The 18,936-nt window shown below is 37.5% G+C and overlaps 1 protein-coding gene across 2 annotated transcripts in view; it reads left to right on the forward strand.

Annotated features, from left to right (window-relative positions):
- The window catches only part of SCFD2 (sec1 family domain containing 2), a 351,298-nt gene that overhangs the window by 132,615 nt on the left and 199,747 nt on the right, over positions 1 to 18,936 (forward strand). For both annotated transcript variants that reach the window (XM_072943848.1, XM_006198127.4), the window contains one exon: positions 3,529 to 3,778. In XM_072943848.1, coding sequence (XP_072799949.1) covers positions 3,529 to 3,778 — 250 coding nt within the window. The remainder of the gene's footprint in view (positions 1 to 3,528; positions 3,779 to 18,936) is intronic.

The following is an 18,936-nucleotide window of genomic DNA, read 5'->3' on the forward strand; positions in this document are numbered from 1 at the left end:
TCTTGTGTATCCTCAAACATTTTGTCAAAACTAAGAAACTGACATTGGTATATTACTATTAATTATAAATGTAGACTTTAGTCTGATTTCATTAGTTTTTCTCTAACATCCTTTGTCTGTTCCAGGATCCCATCCAGGACATCACATTACATTTGGTCATTATGTTTCCTTAGTCTCATCTGGTGTGTGATAGTTTTTCATTCTCTCCTTATTTTTCATGACCTTGACAGTTTTAAGGGAGTGCTGATCAGGCATTCTGTAGACCATCCCTCAGTTGGGATTTATCTGATGTTTTTGTTTTGGGGTTATGGGTTTGGGAGAAAAATACCACAAAAGGAGGAGCAATTCTCATCACATCATCTTAGGGGCACTTGATATCAATATGGCTTGTCACTGGTGATGGAAACCTTGATCTTCTGACTAAGGTAAAGTTATTCCTCCCTCCCCTTTCCATACACAGCTTTTTAGAAGCAAGTCACTATATGCAGCCCCACACTTAAGAGATGAGGCAATTAAGTTCTGCCTCCTGGAGGGAAAGTATCTACGTAAGTTATTGGAATTCTTCTGTTAAGGAGACTTTATTAATGCAGTCACTTACTCATATCAGCATGGAATGATGCATATTTATTTTATACTTTGAGTTGTAATCCATTACTACTTTAATTATTCTTTTGCTCAGATTGTTCCAGCTTTGGCCACTGAAGGTCTTCTAGTTGTCTCTTGTGTCCTTTTGACACACCCCCATTTGTTTGTTTATTTTTTAAAGGACTTCCTTACTTTCCGGCACTACAGGGTATTCCAGATTCCTCATGTATTTTCCCTGCACTATCCCTGGAATTGACCATCTCTCCAAGGATCTCTGGTTTCTATTATTGGAGAATGATACCGGAAACTAAGATGTGACCACTGAGTGTGCTCACTGCTACTGGGGTATCACTACTCCTAGAACCTCTCAGTGGACAGAGGAAATACATGGACATATATCAGCCCCTGTTGCACATGTATCTACAATATTTCTGCATCTACATTTGTTTCTATAGTAAAGCTTTTTTTTTGAGTATTTATATTTTGCTGTTTAGCCAACAGTGAGAATATGATTCACTACCTTCTACCACCAATGGTGATATTTTTTAAAGGGCAGGGGAAAGAAGGGAGAAGGAAGTGAAAGTGGAGATCTTAGCATAATTATGACTTAAGAACTCAGTCATTCTCTAGTCAGATCATGTCATTTTAGAGATGAAGACATTCTAAGAAGTTCACTGAGATCCAAAGAGGTTAAAGAAACTAGTTAGTGGAATAGTCAGGATTGGAATCTGGCTATTCAGTGGAATCTCTATTTCTCCATATCTCATGCCTCTTTAAGACTGATCAGTATTCTTGGCTTTGTATTCAATTCAGTTATTAACTTCTTGGGATGCATTAAGCAGGTTAAAATGTAATTTCAGGAACTGGTATGCACGAGTATGACCTAGCCAACAGAAGTCAGCTACAGTGTCAGTAAGGAGGGATTTTGCTCTCCAGTGACATATCTTAGATCAATAACTTGAAATTGATGCTCTGATGGCCAGATGTTAGTGAGTGAATCTTTGCAAATGATTATGATGATTACCCTGCCCTTTGCTACTTTTTATAACTATCTTTAAAAAAACTTTTTGCTCTGGGGAATCAGAGGGCTCCTATAGGACAGATTCTTGATGTATACACCTGCTTTTTTAGAAATGGGATATAAAACAATGACGGAATCTGCTTAATGTCATCTAAGAAGTCGTTGATAGGGGGAAAAAAATGGAAAACGAAAGCTGCAGCCCCCCATGGCCCCTCTTTAAACATGCAAACCACACAGCTCCTCTCTTTTACGTTGCTTTTGGCAGCTTGTAAAGCAAAGAATAAACACTTGGAAGTTTCTCTTAAAAGATTCCTGAGGCTGTAGGACAGTCCTAGGATGTCTTCAAACCTCCCACCCATTTCCTTTTAGAAATGGGTACGTTTATGCTTGGTATATCATGTCTTGTCACCATGTGACAGTAAAATCTCCTTTCTGTTCCTTTTTGTTTGTACTTTATACATTCCAAAGACTTACCATTTTATTTTTGTTCGGTACATTGTGAGCATCCAAGATTTTAGTGGAAATAAATGGTAACAGCTGTTTCTCATGTACCAAATAATATAATTGTGAACCTTAACCTTGAGATGATATGTCCAGATTTTTCCAGGTGTGGAAATGACTAGAAAGGCTCATTTGGGGTAGTCATCCCACTACAGAATCACATTCAGCTGCCTGCCTGTCCGCTTCATTCAGAAAGAGAGAGAGGTTTCTATATTTCTTTCTTTATTCCAACACTCCCTTCTTAACATGGCTTTTTCTTTAAATTAGTGCATATTTACCTGCATAAACATGTAGACACCCTAAAATCCCATCTTCCTTTCCTGCTTTATTTTTCTCCATAGCTCTTACCATCATTTAATATACTGTATATTTTACTTCCTTAATGTTTTAATTGTCCATTTTCCCCTAAGTAGGATGTAAGCTGTATGAGAGCAGGGTGTTTGCTCTGTTCACTGCTGTTTTCCCCAAACCCAGAGTAGCACCTGGAGCATGGTGGATGCTCAACGAACACTTCTGAATGACTAATGTGAAAGTTGGAAGTTGTGATTATTCGGCCCTGATTTTAATATAAATATGAATAGTCAAGTTTATTTTACAGGGTTATTTTATATTATAGGTGAAATTGAATCACACTATTTAAACAGAGGATATATCTATTCACCAAAAACCTCAGAATTTATACCAGAAATGCACATAGTACCTTGGAAGTTATGCAGCTAACTTAGTAATTCAGTACTATTATCACATGAGAGGAATTTTTAAATTCTCTGCTAAATGTTACTCAAGAAATTGGTGGAATGTCTAAAAGCAACTTTATTTTTAAGTTGTAAGGTGAATTACCCTCAGACTTACCCAAAGATATCTTGAACCCTAAATGACATTACCCAGTTTGATTACTTACTCTAGTTACCAGATTTAGCAGAAAATGACTTTTCATTGCTATAAAAAAAGCTATTCTGACTAATATTTGTCAGCTTAAAGTTACTAGAAAAACATGCTGAAAGATCCAAGATAACTCCTCTGAAAGAGTGTCAGCATTCATTTGTATATATAGATGCTGGCATATTTTATTTTTAATCATATTCCTTTACAAATATATTATTTTTATTTAAACTTTCTAGTGTCTGAAGTGCTTACACTTTCATTCTTAAAATGCAGGGGCTCTTCTTTCTTTAAGCAATATGTAAGATAATAGAAAAGGATATGCAGTATGACCATTTGTTTTATGAACTGGATCTTTCAAAATAACAACTCTCATGCCAAAATTTCTACAGCATTCTCTCCAGGACAAGAAACAAACAAATAAAAAGCAGTCAACATTACAGACTTGTTTGCAAGCTAATCTCTCTGGGTTGATGTAGTGCATAAATTACGTCTTGGTGCAAGATTGACATATATCTTATTCCCTGCTTCTGTTTCAGAGCATTGGGGAGTCAACGATGTCTGTTGTGTTAAATCAGCTGCTGCCCATGATTAAGCCTTCAAACCAGAGAACCAATGATGACTACAGCCCTGAAGAGCTACTGGTCCTCCTGATATATATTTATTCTGTCAGTGGAGAGCTCTCAGTGGACAAAGACCTGAGTGAAGCAGAAGAAAAAGTGAAGAAAGCATTGGCTCAGGTCTTTTGTGAAGAGTCTGAATTGTCACCTTTGCTGCAAAAGATCGCAGGTGAGTGTTTAACAAAAATGGAGAATGCAAACATCACTGATATAGAAAACATGCTTAACAATGAAGGCACTTTGGGAAGAGGATGTAACCATCTTATTTGGAGTTGTTTAGAATTTCATGAGGCCTGATGAATGCTAGCCAGCCTTTAGGATTAGAGGTTTTTATTGCAGTTTTTTTTTTTTCCAGTTGTGGTAGTTGAAAGACCTTGCCACTTCTCTCTAGTTGTTTGTCAGAATTCATGTTCTTAGAGCCAAGGCCTTGTTAAAAAATAGCACAATACTCACAGGGTGTAATATCTTAAGGAAAAGTAAAATGTAATGCATCTTATTCAAAAGATTTCCGTTGACACATTCTCCTTGAAATTGTCATTTCAAACTTAAATTAAAAAAAAAAAACAACCTCTTTCCCTAAGATGTTACAATGTTGTGGAACTGAAAATTGCCATTTTCAAGAATAGTTTCATACTTTGACTTCTCATATTTCATTTTGAATCTGAATTAATTGGTAGTATCCAAAACAATACCTAAACATCCCAGTAAAGTAGGCTGTGCTGATTTGGGGGAAATATACCATTAAATATCATAGAACCTAACCATTTTCACCTCTAATGAGAACTGTGATATAACTTACGGAGATATCCATTTGTGTTATTCCGTATCAAATTCAGTAGTATTTATATTTTGTGTCAAGCTTATTTCCCATAGTATGGATTGAACCTGGGTCTGTTGGAGAGTGAGAAGTCATTAAAACTTACATGTAAAACTTAAATACTTTCAAAACATACCAAGTTTCCATGCATTCATGAATGTGTGGGTGTAGGTGTGTGTAGACCTCTCCATTGGGGAAGGCTCAACTCAGGCCGATTATATGTCTTCTGATGCATCTTCTTGTCCCCTGTCATGCCTCGCTGGGAGGTTGAGGGGGGGGATGTCCAGCTTGCTCAGAAGCAGGCTGTGTCGCCGTCAACCCAAGCATCCTGTGTGTGCACATTTTCCTTTGTGCCCACTGCTGCCCTTTCCTGCGTCTGGTTATGGAAAATGAAACCCTGACAAGATGGAAACTGAGTGAAGTTTTCAGAGAAATGAAACATTTCCTTGCTCAGCATAGAACCTATTTGCCAGCTTAAAATCTACTCAAGAAGACTTGTGGGAGTTGTTCCGAGTTCATTAAGGTACAGCACCGTATGTGATCACATGTGTGTGTTTGACTATAAATGAGTATTGACTTAGAAAGGCTTCATACGGTTTCTGCAGTGCTTCGAACAGTGATTTGACTCAAAGTCAATTTGAACGCTAGGAGGACGTAACTGGAAGTTATTCTCAGCATGCATGATTCCAGAGGCAGACAACAAAGACGGTGTGTTTTAGCAGGCGTTGTTTGGCTAGCTGCTCTGCAGCGTTAGTGTCTGACTGTATTATTTTGGGAATTGAAGCCATGCAGTCAGTGTTCATTCGATATTTGCTCAGCGTGTTTATTGACCCAGCATTTCATTCCTTATTAGTTTCTCTATTTATGATGGCTCAGGATATTGCATTTTCTTGCTTTTAAATGTGATTTCACATTTTTAAGCACTTCTGTATATTTGTGTTTATATTAGGAAAGTTTGTAAGGTTAGCAGCTGAAGGTGAAAACAATAAGACTTTGTGGAAAGTTTAATATATTCTTAAAATTAGGAGACATCTTACTTTATAATACTATGTATACATTCCTACCTAGATTAACTCTGGACGTACAGTTTAAACAGGGTGGATAAGATGTGCTACTTAAGCCTGACACAGGTGAACTTGCCAGTGGAACACACCTGCATTGATCAACCTCTAGGACACCAAGGACTTGAATTTTTTTATTTTTATTTTTTAATTTTTCCAGCTTTATTGAGATATAATTGACATATAACACTGTGTAATTTTAAGGTGTATGATGTGATACTTTGAGACATGTATTTATTATTGTAAAATATTTACCATGATAAGGTTAATTAACTGACCCATTACCTCACATGATTACTATTTTGTTGTTATGGTGAGAACATATAAACTCTTCTCATATGAACTTTCAGGTATATGATAACAGTTTTGTCAATTATTGTCACCATGCTGTACATCACATCCCCAAAAACTACCCATCTTATAACTGGAAGTTTGTACCCTTTGACCAACATCTCCCCATTTCCCCTAACCCACCCCTAGCAACCACCATTATCTCTGCTTCTGTGGATTCAATGTTTTTAGATTCCACATATAAGTGAGATCGTATAGTATTTGTCTCTCTCTGTCTGATTTATTTCACTTAGTGTAATGCCCTAAAGGTCCATTTGTGTTGTTGTGCGTGGCAAGATTTCCCTCTTTTTTTGTGGCTGAATAATATTTGTGTGTGTGTGTGTGTGTATGTGAGAGAGAGAGAGAGAGAGAAAGAGAGAGAAAGAGAAAGAGAGAGATTTTCCTGATCTATTCATCCATCGATGGACACTTAGGTTGTTTCCATGTCTTGGTTATCTTCAATAATGTAACAGTGAACAAGGGAACATAGATATCTCTTTGAGATAGTGATTTCATTCCTAGAAAGATTTGACTTCTAAAGACAGACTTTTACTTGGCCACAGTAGACATGACCCTTAGTGTGTTGAAAATCACATGTCCTGAGAAGTAGGGTTCATGTTTACAGTTAGCTGCTGAAGAGAATGTTTACTCTACATCTCAGGCTCAGAAGTGATAGGATAGTGAGGCAGTGGTGACTCAGTCCTGTAGAGTGGGCTGGGATACCCCAGTGTGTACTGGAAGAATTGAACTGACTTCTAAATGTGCTTAGCCTATCGTGGAATTAGGTTAATTTAATTTGGCTTTTACAGTGAACCAGCAAACAGTATTGCTCTTACATTATTCCAATTTATAGCCTTGGCTTACTTGTTACTGGGTGGCAGAAATTATTTTATGTCTTGTGCACATTTTGTGGTTGATGAGATTTAGTTAAAAAGTATTATTGACAACAAGCAATTAACCAATATAAGAATTCTACTTTGTATGTAATTCTGTAATTTTACTAATCTTAACTGTTGACAGAATCAAGAAAGCAACACTCTTCCTGTGCTAAAAATGTAATCATGTTACTATCACCCAGCTACAAGTGATAGAACCATGATGGGAACCCAGGTTGTTCCAAATCTGGAGTCCATGCTTAAAACCTACCACAAGCTCACTCCCATAACCATGACATTTATTATATTCTGTAACTTGCACTTGCTTACGCTTACTGTTTTATGCCATGCATGTTCTCAACCATTCCATCATGTTCTTATTTTCTGAACTGTGACTTAATATTTGGTTAATATTGTAGATAGTACTCGTACTTTTTAATCTGTCTCTAATAGCTAATGACAGATGTTTCCTCGTACTTTCCTATTTTCGTACCTGTATCCTCTTTGTTTCTCCATTGCTATAAAGATATTAAAATATTATTTCTAGTCTTTGAAATCTCCTGGTTGTCTAGCTTTCTAAAACAGGAGTATCAAACTTAAATTCTTTGTATTTCAATAATATCTCTTGACAATAATTGCCCTGTATTTAAAAGTCACATTTCCCTTTATTTGTTAAATATATAATTTACTTTTGGCAATTTCTTTCATTTCTCCCCTTTCTTCCCTTTTTTGGAAAGGGCAGTGAGAAAGTGTAATTGGCAAAACAAAACAAAAATTAAGCAGAGTCAGCGGCAGCATACTGTTTTCTTTTCAATAGATACTTCTGGGGAGAGTGGTGGGCAAAAACTTTCTTTTCTACTCACACAAAATAGCAAGGGTTGGCTCTCAGGGAGGGTGTCAGGGATGGGAGCTGTAAAAAGAAAATCATTCTCGTCTGAATGTGTCTGTCAGTGTTGTGCTTTCTTGGTCTTGCTAAGTTCAAAGAGAGTATCGATTTCCGTATGTGTGAGTATTTGCATAGCAGTCACAAGAGAAAACAAAGGAAAACCATTTGAACTTTCTTCAGAGAGTGAAATCAAAACACTGGTGTTAAAGATCTGTGCAGACTTGGACTGTCATCATACAGGGAGGTGTATCAGAAAAAGCGTAGGCTGAGATGCAGAAATCCTTGATTCAAAAGCCTGTCATTTCCTAGCAGTGTGTGTTAGTGGGTGAATCACCATCTTTGAACCTTGATAATAAACATAAGTGTCACATTGACCTCTCATGATTTTGCTGAGAATAAAATGATGTGTGTGAGCTAATTTTCGATCCATTTATAATAGGTCATTTTTTTTCCCATGGCTGTTATTTTGATAGGGCATTGCTTCCCAACCTTTTTCCTATTGTGATGCACGCAGACAGTGGGAATGTTTGCATAGTCTACTGAGGTAAGTGGATGGGACTGGTGTGGTCAGAGGCAACGGGGAGGGGGTGGGGGTCCGACCACTCTAGGCGCTACCCGGGCGACCTGTGAACTGAGGGGAAGCGGCAGCTTGGCACACCTGTAACCTATTAAGGCAAATCAGTGCTCTAAGGCATGTCAGCCAGAAGGCTCTGGAATCAGGAAATAAAGAAAAATACAACTTGAGTATGATTTTTGACACCCAAAACTATTTTGGAAAAATTTCTTTTGGGTGAACGATTTTTATATTATTCATTCCTTTGTTTCCCTGAATTTTTATATTGTCTTTAAAGAACAAGTCAGTAGGGATTAGATCTGTTTTGTTAGGTTTAGTATAAAGCCAGGGGATAAATGATTAAAAATATCTAAAAATTCTATCATTAAACATAGAGACATGATAATACTATGGAAACTAATTTATATTTATTAGATTCTCATTTTATGTCTGTTGATAATTTGGGATTACCAGTTACAGTATTACTGCATTAAGATTGTACCTGGATATATGTAATGGAAAATTTACCAGATTAACTTACATAATAAATAAAAATAACTTTTTTTTTTCTCAGCAGGAAGTTCAGAGACAGGACTCATGATCCTTCTGGCTTCTTTCCTCCCTCTCTCTCTCTCCCTCCCTCCCTCCCTCCTTCCCTTCCCTCCTTTCAGTGTAGTTGCAACATCACAACCATGGGGTAGACATTTCTCTTTGATGTATTGTGTCCCTGCCTCAGGCAAGGAGAGAGGACGAATGAGAGTAAAAGAGAAATACTAGTGGAGTCTGCCCTTTCTTATATCAGGAAAACAATAGCTTTCTGTCGAACTGGGTTTCATGATCACCTCTGGCTACCAGAGAATCTAATGAGTATTTTTACCTGGGCATGTATTTGTTATGAACAAAGTCGGGGTTCTGTTAGAAGAGAGAAGGTGAGAATGGGCATTAGGTAAGAAACTTGAATTTGCTGCAGTTATCATTATAGGCTTCCCTGACAGGGGAAGTTCTAGGGCAAGATAATATACTGTGAGGTGGAGTGCTGCCCAGGGTGCTTTAGCTTTACAGTTACAGTATTGATATTCTTGTACAATATATACTGAAATAACACGCTATTGTGTGATAGCATCATTTGATTTATGTCGCAGGTATTTTAAATTTGTCAGTATTTATTCAACATGCCTATGCACCTGGCGTTATCCTAAGCTCTCTAAGGATTGAAACCCTGGGGGCAGCGGTAGTTGAGTGTAAAGGCTCTGAGCAGAGGATCTGGAGTCAGGTGGATCTGGGTTCTAGTTCTGACTCTGGATCATAGTAGTTGTGGGATCTTGAGTAAGTCATTTAACTTCACTGATTCTCAGTTTCCTCATGAATAAAATGGACATAGCAATAGTACCAAACTCTTGAGATAAAATAGTTTATCAGACTGCTTGGCACAGATCATGGCATATAATGTGTTGTCAGCATATGTTATTTATGTCACCATCATTATTTTATCATTACTGTTATTTTATTATTACCATCGCCATTATCATCATCAGGCAATATCTCTCTTTAAAGTGCTTACAGTTATTTTAGGGACAAGAGGAATACAGAAAACACTGCAGAATAACGTAATATTATATCAATATAATGACACATCCAAAATGTGTGAATTTGAATGCTATGATGACTCAGTATTAAATGACGTCTATGAACAAAAAATTTCAAGTTACCGTATGTACTCGGTCTGGCCAAGTAGAATCCTATATAGACAAGAATTGGGGAAATATCAGGTAATAACAGCATTATAATATCAGATAATCCTGATTAATACTATAGTGTTCAAACTACTTTCATATACAGTATCTTCTTTGACCTGAAAAGAATATATAAGTTTGAGCCATGAATTTACACATCTGAAAAATATACCCCAAATATCTGAGCTCAAATGAAATATATCTATAATGCTAAGTTCTCTTTGAGACAATTTATTCAAAATATACTGCTAGTTTTTCGGACGTGGTTTGGGACAGAGAATATGAAATTGTATTTAACATTGAAAATAGAAGAGTTATAGTTTTCAGCACATTTCTACTTTTTCCATAGCAAGTCCCTCTCTAATAAAACTTTTGTCCTTAGGTAAAACCCAGGTACATTTTTGAGAGGTCCCATAGTTGCCTGGGTTTTTATAATAGTTATAAGGTTTCATATGGCATATATTATTATGTTTTATGGATGGAAAATTTCTCAATGATTATCCATTCTGAGAAATGAGACATGAGAAAATCAAGGTCCCCCAAAGATTGACCAATTTGCCTCAGATTACCAATCAATAGTGTATTCAGTGCAAGGATGGGACTGGAAACTGTCTCCTGATTCCCGTCCAGAATTCTCTTTACTAGATTAGTGATCCCCAACCTTTAGCTCATGGATCCCTGGGACAATATAGGAGTTAGAACAAAAGGTTCACTTCTCTGTGTGTGCTTTATGCATCATCCAGAAACCAAGTATTACTCTTCACATATAAATATACAAATATTTGTAGGTGTTATTGTAATTTATAAAATACAAATTTATTTAGAGATATTGCTGAAATTATAGAATTTTTTTCCTTTGTATTTTTCAGTTAACAGATACCAAAAGCATAATTATATGATGTCCTCATACTTTAAAACTTTTTGAAATCATGAGTTGCAATTGGAGACTCACACTCCAGTGCTTATAGGGACCAGCAAGCATTATAAATAACTAAAATAGGTTAGGTTTTAAAAAAAACAACAATGAAAATACAATCATAATTAGCAAAACATATTCAGTCTTAAAGGGGCAATAGGGAGTAGTGGGGACTGTGTCAAACTGGAGAGCCTGTAATTGTTTCCAGGAGAGCATAAGTGTAATATTGCTAGTCTCTCAAGAAAACAGGAATCTGAGGGATTTTTTTTTAATTTGAAATTAACCAAGTTTTAAAAAATTAGCTCATTTTCTAAAATACTGCATGAGTGAAAGAGACCTTATTGAAGGGCCGAATTCAGCCTGTGGGCTTACAGGTTGCAGTCTTTATACTAGATACTGCCTCGGGTATTGATTACAGAGAAAAACTTTTGAATCTCTAACTCTGGAACCTACTAGAAGTCAGAAAGATCTTCAGGCAGATGAAATGATACACTAAGTTCTAGTAGAAAGCAAAGGAAAGGACCTAGTGACTTCCTTTTTTGTCTTCTTTTAACCAAAAAGAAAAAAATCAGATTTGTTTATATTTAATCCGGCATAAGTTTACCAATGAAGTAGCATAGGTTTTCCTTCCAAACAGACTCTGTAAAGATACTATCTAAGTGGAAGTTGACTTCTCACAGAACTCTGACTATCGGGCAGAAAGTGCTAGGAGGCGACTTGGGGTTTAATATTAGGATGACATCTCAGGAAAATAAAGTCAGCTGGAAAGTCTCTGTTACCTGCATGAGAAGAGCTTCCCAGTACAGGGAACTGACATTGGGACTTAAGTGTCAGTAGGGATGTTACTAAGACATTTTAGACTTTAACATATTACAATGTGAAAAGTCAGTTTTGTGGGAGGGGTGGTGCCTAAGTTCTCAAATCTCATGAAGATAGTATTTTTCTAGCTACATCTATAGTCATGCTTCCTTTGCTATTGAATTCCTAAGACTTCGGCATAAAATAATGGCAGGATTCCTGTTACTCTAACTGGAATAATCAGAACTTCACATTAATTGGTATAAAATGCATAAATTATCTTCATGATAGACCATGATTTTTAAAATCATCTTCAACTTTTTTGAAGTTTTAATTTTAAGGGATCTTTTCCCTAAGTTTTTTCTTTTCTATTCGTTCTCACTTTGTCTATTGCCCTGTTTAAGTTAAACCATGTACAACAAATGAGGAAAGGCAGGTCCAGTTTGGAAAGAACTGTTCTTAAGGACACTGAAGTTAAGAATATTGAGCTCTCAACTGGCATCCACTTGCATTCTCTACTGGACATCTAAACAGAGGACTTTGAATGAGGAAGGAGTTGAGAGTTTGTTTTCAGTGGATTTGTGGAAAGCATCTTATGGTGCTTTTAGGTCTGCTTTCCAATGGAAGGCATATATACACCCTTATCCTTAGAAAAACAAAGCCACATTCTACAACCAAGAATAAAAATCTATTTGCAATGATTTGTTTATGACAGCTTTCCTCTTTTCAAAAAGTTCAGGTAAACGTAGGCCATATAAAAATTATTATTGCTATTCATGGCTGCCACTTTATTATGAAAACTTCCATCTCCATCAGCACAAGGCATAGACATTTTATTATGTTAGTAGAGGTATGTCTTTCAAACAAAGCATTTTTCATCGTTGGTCAAGTACTTTTCCCAGCCTTGTAGAAAGTCAGTCTTCTTTGTAAAATATGAAGTACTAACCAACAGAGAGTTGTAAAAGATGAGGAACTAATGAGAGTTTCTCCTCATATGCTTCCTTCACTCTACTGCTCTGCCTTCTTTCCTCATCTCACAGCTTTCCCTCAGTAATTCGTCAGCTTTCAGAGTAGGCATTTCCGCAGATTTCTGCTCCAAAGGGCACTATTTCAATTGGAAACCAGTTTTCAGGATTTCAGAAATCTTTCCCTTGAAAATTTGTTCCTTGAACCTTGAGCATCAACAATGACAAGGATGTTGCTGTGGTAACCAGGAGAGTGATCCTGAAAGTTCATTGCCAGCCTTCATGTTCCCCAGACTTGTATGAAAACTCTAGCTCACTACAGTAAATGACAAGAGTCCAGAACCATGACAGTAGAACCCACTCACTCAGCTGAAAGAGGACTTCAGGAGGAACAGAAAAACTCACTTCAGAAAGGATTCTGCTGCATCTCTTGGTTCTAATTTATGGATTCTCAGTTATTGTGGTGTTCCAGAATTAGACTTTTCATTAAGGAATATACCTTCATTTCTAGTGTTTCAGGGCTGCCAAAACAAAACAAAACAACAGCTTTAAAGACTTGTTTTCCGTTATGGTTTGCAACACTGTTTGGTATAATAGGGTCTATTTTTTCTCTTGATTTCTAAGATTTCTGCTGGAAACTCTGATGAAGAACATATGTCTGCCCTAAATCACTCCCATGAGAAATGTTGGAACTGTTACATTTAGTTTTACTGTCCAACATATTAAAGTAGTTAACCACAGCACATATTACAAAATGGCTATATCAAACAAAGTTTAAAATGTTTAGTTCATATTTAAAATATATCACCAGCTGCATAGGAAAATATTGAGAGCTACCTATTAAGGTAGCTAACCAGTTAAGTAATTTTGCAAAGATATTAATGGATCACTACAGATTATTTTCTCAAGTACTTCATTTTTCCATGCCGGATCATAAAAACGATCATTCTTAACTAAGGCACTGAAACAGATTTTCTTGCAGTGATATTTATATATGTACAACTGCACGAGACAGACTGTCCATGTCACTAATTTTTATGTCTGCACATGATGCCAATAGTAATAACTGTGTATGTGACAAAGAGATTAAAAATTGCCGACTCTTATTAACTGCACACTAGATTTATCAGTTTCTCATGAAAGGGAAGAAATGGAATGCATGGAACACAGGGTAGGTTTCTTAAACACAGAGCTATGTATCAAATAGGAGTGACTGAGTAATGTGGTTAAATTTTTACTCCTAAATATGCCAATAGGTGTGTAACCTGAAAGTAAGTCACTTAGCTTGCTTCAGATTCAGGATCCTCATCATAAAATGAGTCTTATTAGGTGAATCTAATGTTTCTTCTTTCGCTACCATTCAATGGTTCTGGCTTCTTTGGCTTTTTTATTTTTGTCTGAATCAGTGTATTCCTTTCCCGACCTTTGAATCAGCTCCTCCTCAATACCCTGCTGTCTTTTCCAGGATATCACTGTCATCTCAGGAGGGACACGATGGAGTCATTGACTCAACCTCATCACCTAGAGCAGTCGGCTGCTCCTGGCAGCCCATCTCTATTTCCTTTGAGATGCTGTTTACATCTCTCCAAAAATGCTCCCTGTTCTCCAGGCACACAGAGGCCCACAGCCTTCTCCCTAAAGTCCCTGGCTTCACGCCTGCCCACCCATTCATCCTGCCTGCTGATACCAGGTTAATATTCTTAAATTTAATTTTACATTTTAAAGCTTTAAAAAGGTTTTTCCTCCACTATTACAGTCATACTTCCTCTTTGTAGAAAATTTGGAAATGTAGAGGACAGTGTAGAAGCCACATGTAAATTTCATTTTACTGAGTTTTGATGAAAAACAGATATTTGCCATTCTGTCTTTTGTGAATTGCCTGCTCATGGTCTTTTCCTACTGAGTTATTAATTTTGTTCTTAATGATTTTAAATTAGAACACTTGTATTATTAAGGTTATTAATACCTAGTCATATATTTTGCTAACATGTCTTCCTAGTTGGTGTTTGCCTTTCATATTTGCTTGTGTGGGAAGTCTGGAGACAGAGCTATCTGTGTTCAGGGGTTTGGGGGCAGGGGCTCCAACAGTGTGATCAGGACTCTCTACACCTTCTAAGATTTTCTTTCTTCTAAGTACTGACCTCATTCTTTTCTATCACAACTGCCTCTGTGTGACCTCTCATCCCTCCCAGCCATTCCTGGCTTATATCATTCCAGAATAGCAACCCAGGGGAAAAAGAGAGCTTTTTTTCTTCCGAGGGTTGTAGATCAGTCCTAGGAAATGAAACTGACTGACTTCTAGTCACTGTTTCCAGGGGAAATGGGATTCTCTTCGGCCAAGCTGAGTCTTGTGGCCATTACTACCTTGGGGAATGGGCAGGAGGGATATGGGGACAAGGACTTGGAGAATGGGCAGCAGACTGTGATTGACACTCTATCATTGCCATTTAGAATAGAGTGATTCCACAAAGGAAGGGGCACTGACATGCAAAAGCTAGATAGGTCCACCATGAGAACATTCACTAATAAGCCAGTTTTGTTTCTTTATTAAAAAATACATCTTATCTCTTCCCCTTGAGCATGGTATTTTGTCTGTAAATGAATGAAGATATCATTGGCACCAGAGTAATTGCTTCAAGAGTAGGTATTTGTATACCCCAAATTAACTGTCTGGAATTTTCACTAATGTTTTAGAAAACAGCATCAGAACAACTGTGGGCTAAGGTCTAAAGCTGCTTTCACCATGTGATCGCCCCTCGACACTCTAGTAGCAGTAATTATCCTGTCATTGGATGGCTGTGTAATTATATATAATTCTTTGAATATAAGCATTAGAAGGGCAGTGATGTCATTTGGATGAATTTTAAAGCTCCGTTCATGTTTATATGTTCCTTAAAATACTTGTAATTGTCTTTTTTTCTTGATTACAGAGATGTACTTGTTCATTGTAGAATACTTGGAAGATCTTTTGCTCTTTAATAAACACAGAATCAAATTTAAAATTACCTATAAACCCACTACCCAGAAAACTACTGTTAATATTTTGTTGTGTATTTGATGATCTATTGGTAAGTAGACATTCAGTTGGCATATATGCTTCCCAAGTGAAGATATCGGGTGAGATTTTAAGTGTGTTTTGCAGTTTATCTGTTAAGTCAGTGTCTAGAATAAGGAAGGCACAGGGATAATGTCAACAGATGGTTTTTGAAACTAATATTGGAAAGGTAGTTGTTGAGAATGTTGGTGTTGATTCCGCGGCCCAAGTTCTAGGAGACATTATCCCTCAGAAGTCAAATTACTCTTAATCAGAATATAAAAGAGAATACTCTTAGCCAAAAAGAGAGGATTATCCCTCAGGTAGGAGGGACACCACTTAGGTAGAAGTAATTGAGCCTAGAATTTCTGCAGAAGGAAATTAAAGACACACAATAGGCTCGAGGCTCTGACTTACTTCATTACATGAGCGTAGAAGGTTAGTATTTTAAGAACCAGAAGGAGAACATATGTGTACAACCATGATGATAGTCATTTGTACTTTGAAATTTAGTTTCAAATGTAACCAAGGATGCAATTCCCACAGAAGCCTGACTTTTTCTGCCTTCGTGTATTGTCTGTTTATTCTGTCCTTAGCACCTGGACAGAATTGGTCCCAAACGGAATGGTAATTTTCACTGAAGTGTTTAGAAAATGAAGGCCCCTTTTCTGCTTTTTTTTTTTTTTTTCGTTCGTTCTTATTAAACACAGGACATATGCCTGCACCTCTTTGTCAGGCTCTTGAGTTGTTGCCAGCCTGACAGAGAGCCATCTGGAACAGGAAACTGATGGGGTGCATGTTCATTAACAATGTATATTTCCAACATGTAACATGCTTTAGGGTTTTAATTTTAGATGCTGTGTTTTTGTCCAAACTATACTCTAAAATAATTGGACTCTTTATTTCCCTATTTTTGTTGTGGCAGTTAAGAAAAACAGTTAAATCCGATCAACCTGTTCTTTTCATACAATGATATAGGATTTGGGGTTTACTTTCTGTACGGATCACCACCTTGCAAAGAATGCAGTCTTTGGCCAAAAAAGGTTTCTTCATAGTTAAAATGTGATTGAATACTTCCTCACTGAAAGGCACGCCCTTTCTTTCAAAGTGCAGGAACAATGCACCATGTAAACAGAGTAAGCAAGAACACTTGAGTTAGAGCTGACAGTATTGGGGGCATTTCTGATGTGTGAGAAGTGAAGCACATGTTTTCATCTTTAAATCTCTCGTTTATCATCCCTCTTCTCTCTTTCTGCCTCCTAATCTCACACGTCTGAGAGAAGTCAGAAAACTGGTCACCTTGGGAGTTTGCACGCTGTATTCTTAATGATTTCAAATAGTTCTCCTTGAGAATGCAGAAGGCCAGACAAAATGACGTCATCTGAGATGAGTACAGCCTTCTATTTTAGAAATGGGTGTTTAATGGCTTTTGACTTGAGAGTGATTATAGCATTCCAGAGCAACAGCCCTTCCAGATATTAGGCTGCAAGTGTTGAAGCTGTTTTATATCAGGGCCACTACACACAGAGTTTAGAATAGAACAAAACTGCCAGGGTTTATTTGTTGGAACTTCTTGGTAGGTTATATACAAATAACAATCAAAATATTAAACCTCTAATTAATTCCTTATTGTTTTTATCATTGCAATTTTCTCTCGAGCCAATTTATGCCTTATATTTATGTAAAATTCAGATTCAACCTATGAAAAATCTGGGAAAAAGTTCTGAGAACATAGATATGTTGGCTTTTTGATTGGCTTTTTTAAGGACATGGCTCTTGTTTTACAATTTGGCAGTGAAAAATAATCAGTATTTTGTTTATACCATAGAATAGCAAAAATGACCATGATCAGGCTGAAAAAAATCTGGGTCATTACTCTCCAGGGTAGGGAGGAGCTAGAAATGGTTACCAAGTAATGTGCTACACCCATGATGTCCTCTGTGTCTGGACCAAAGGGACACACCCTCTGCAATGGACTTTTCAGAGCAAGAGAATGTCATTTTTCCATATCACCTTTTCACTCTGGAGGCCATTTTATTCTTTTGTACCCTTTGTTCCAGCCATAGGCTTTTTAGTTCCTTAAACACGTTACACTCCATCCAACCAACTCCCCACCCCAGTTCTGTTAACCCCTTCAGAGCTCGTATTCAACCCCATGTCCTGGGGTCAGTCTCCTCTGCCTGTCCACACTAGCTCAGCGCCCTCCTCCCTCATCATACATGTAGTGAACAGTTTATTATGTATTTGTGTGATAATTTGGTTAGTGTCTGTCCCCCCCAGCCCCAGACCTTTTTTTTATACTCCATCAGTTTATCTCAAGCACCGACTATGCTTGGGGACACGTGGAAGGCTCTTAATAATACATTTATCGAATGGACGAGGGAATATGAAAGCTGCTCTGGCTCAGCTCCAGTGTTTCATCAGACACTGCAACACAGCAAATATGCTGCAGCTTTACCGGAGGCCCTCCACTCTGGAGAACAGAAATGCTGGCTGAAGAAGAGAATGGAACATGGAAAGAAGCCACGCCCTATTAGTGAGAGTTTGGAAATCCCATTGTTTGAAACATAGTGAAGAAAATATTTCACACAGTGAAGAACGGTATTGGCCATGAGTAGAACTATTATTTTGTGTTTTCATATTTTTATGCCCCCAGATTTTAAATTCTGGAGGTTTCTGGTTAAATTCACTGTTTCTTTCTCCATTTCTCCTTATTTTTTTCCACCTTGATTGTTTTGCCCTTCTTCTCTTTCCTCCCCTTGTCTTGTTTTCCTGGCCAGCTAGTGAGCCTGCCATTCAGCCACACCTGGAACGCAGAACATTTTTTAACTTAACTTTGAAACCTCAGGCCAGTTCTTCTTCAACCTGAATATAACCAGGATGAAACCAGCCCCAGAACGTCTGTGGGAATCCTTTGGCCTGTGGAAAAAACCATGGGAGCTGGAGAGATTCCTCTCAAGGTGGTGATTCATGGGAATCCGGCTCTCCCATGCACACAGCTCATATGGTGGGCCGGTTGCTTGTCCCACAGTGTGAGGGGCTTCACAGTACCAGTTCCATGAAGGCGAGTAAATGTCATGTAAATACTATCATTTGAAAATCAGTATGATATAATCTAATGCAATCAGGCTTTTAATTTTTTTTTAGATCAGCTGTTCTTTCTCCTGCCTTCCCTCCTCAATTCGTTCCTTTCTTCTTTCAGCCAGTTTTTATGAAGGGACAACGTGCCCCTAAGGTGGTGCTGAATTAAAAGGTGCAGTCGTAGATAGGGTGGGCTAGGTGTGTGTTGTCAGGGGGTTCCTTTTAAGGGGAAGGGGTCTCTCTTCGATGATACAGTTCCAGCTGAATCCCTGCCGTCT

Source organism: Vicugna pacos, chromosome 2 (assembly GCF_048564905.1).
Source record: "Vicugna pacos chromosome 2, VicPac4, whole genome shotgun sequence".
Taxonomy (NCBI): Eukaryota; Metazoa; Chordata; class Mammalia; order Artiodactyla; family Camelidae; genus Vicugna; species Vicugna pacos.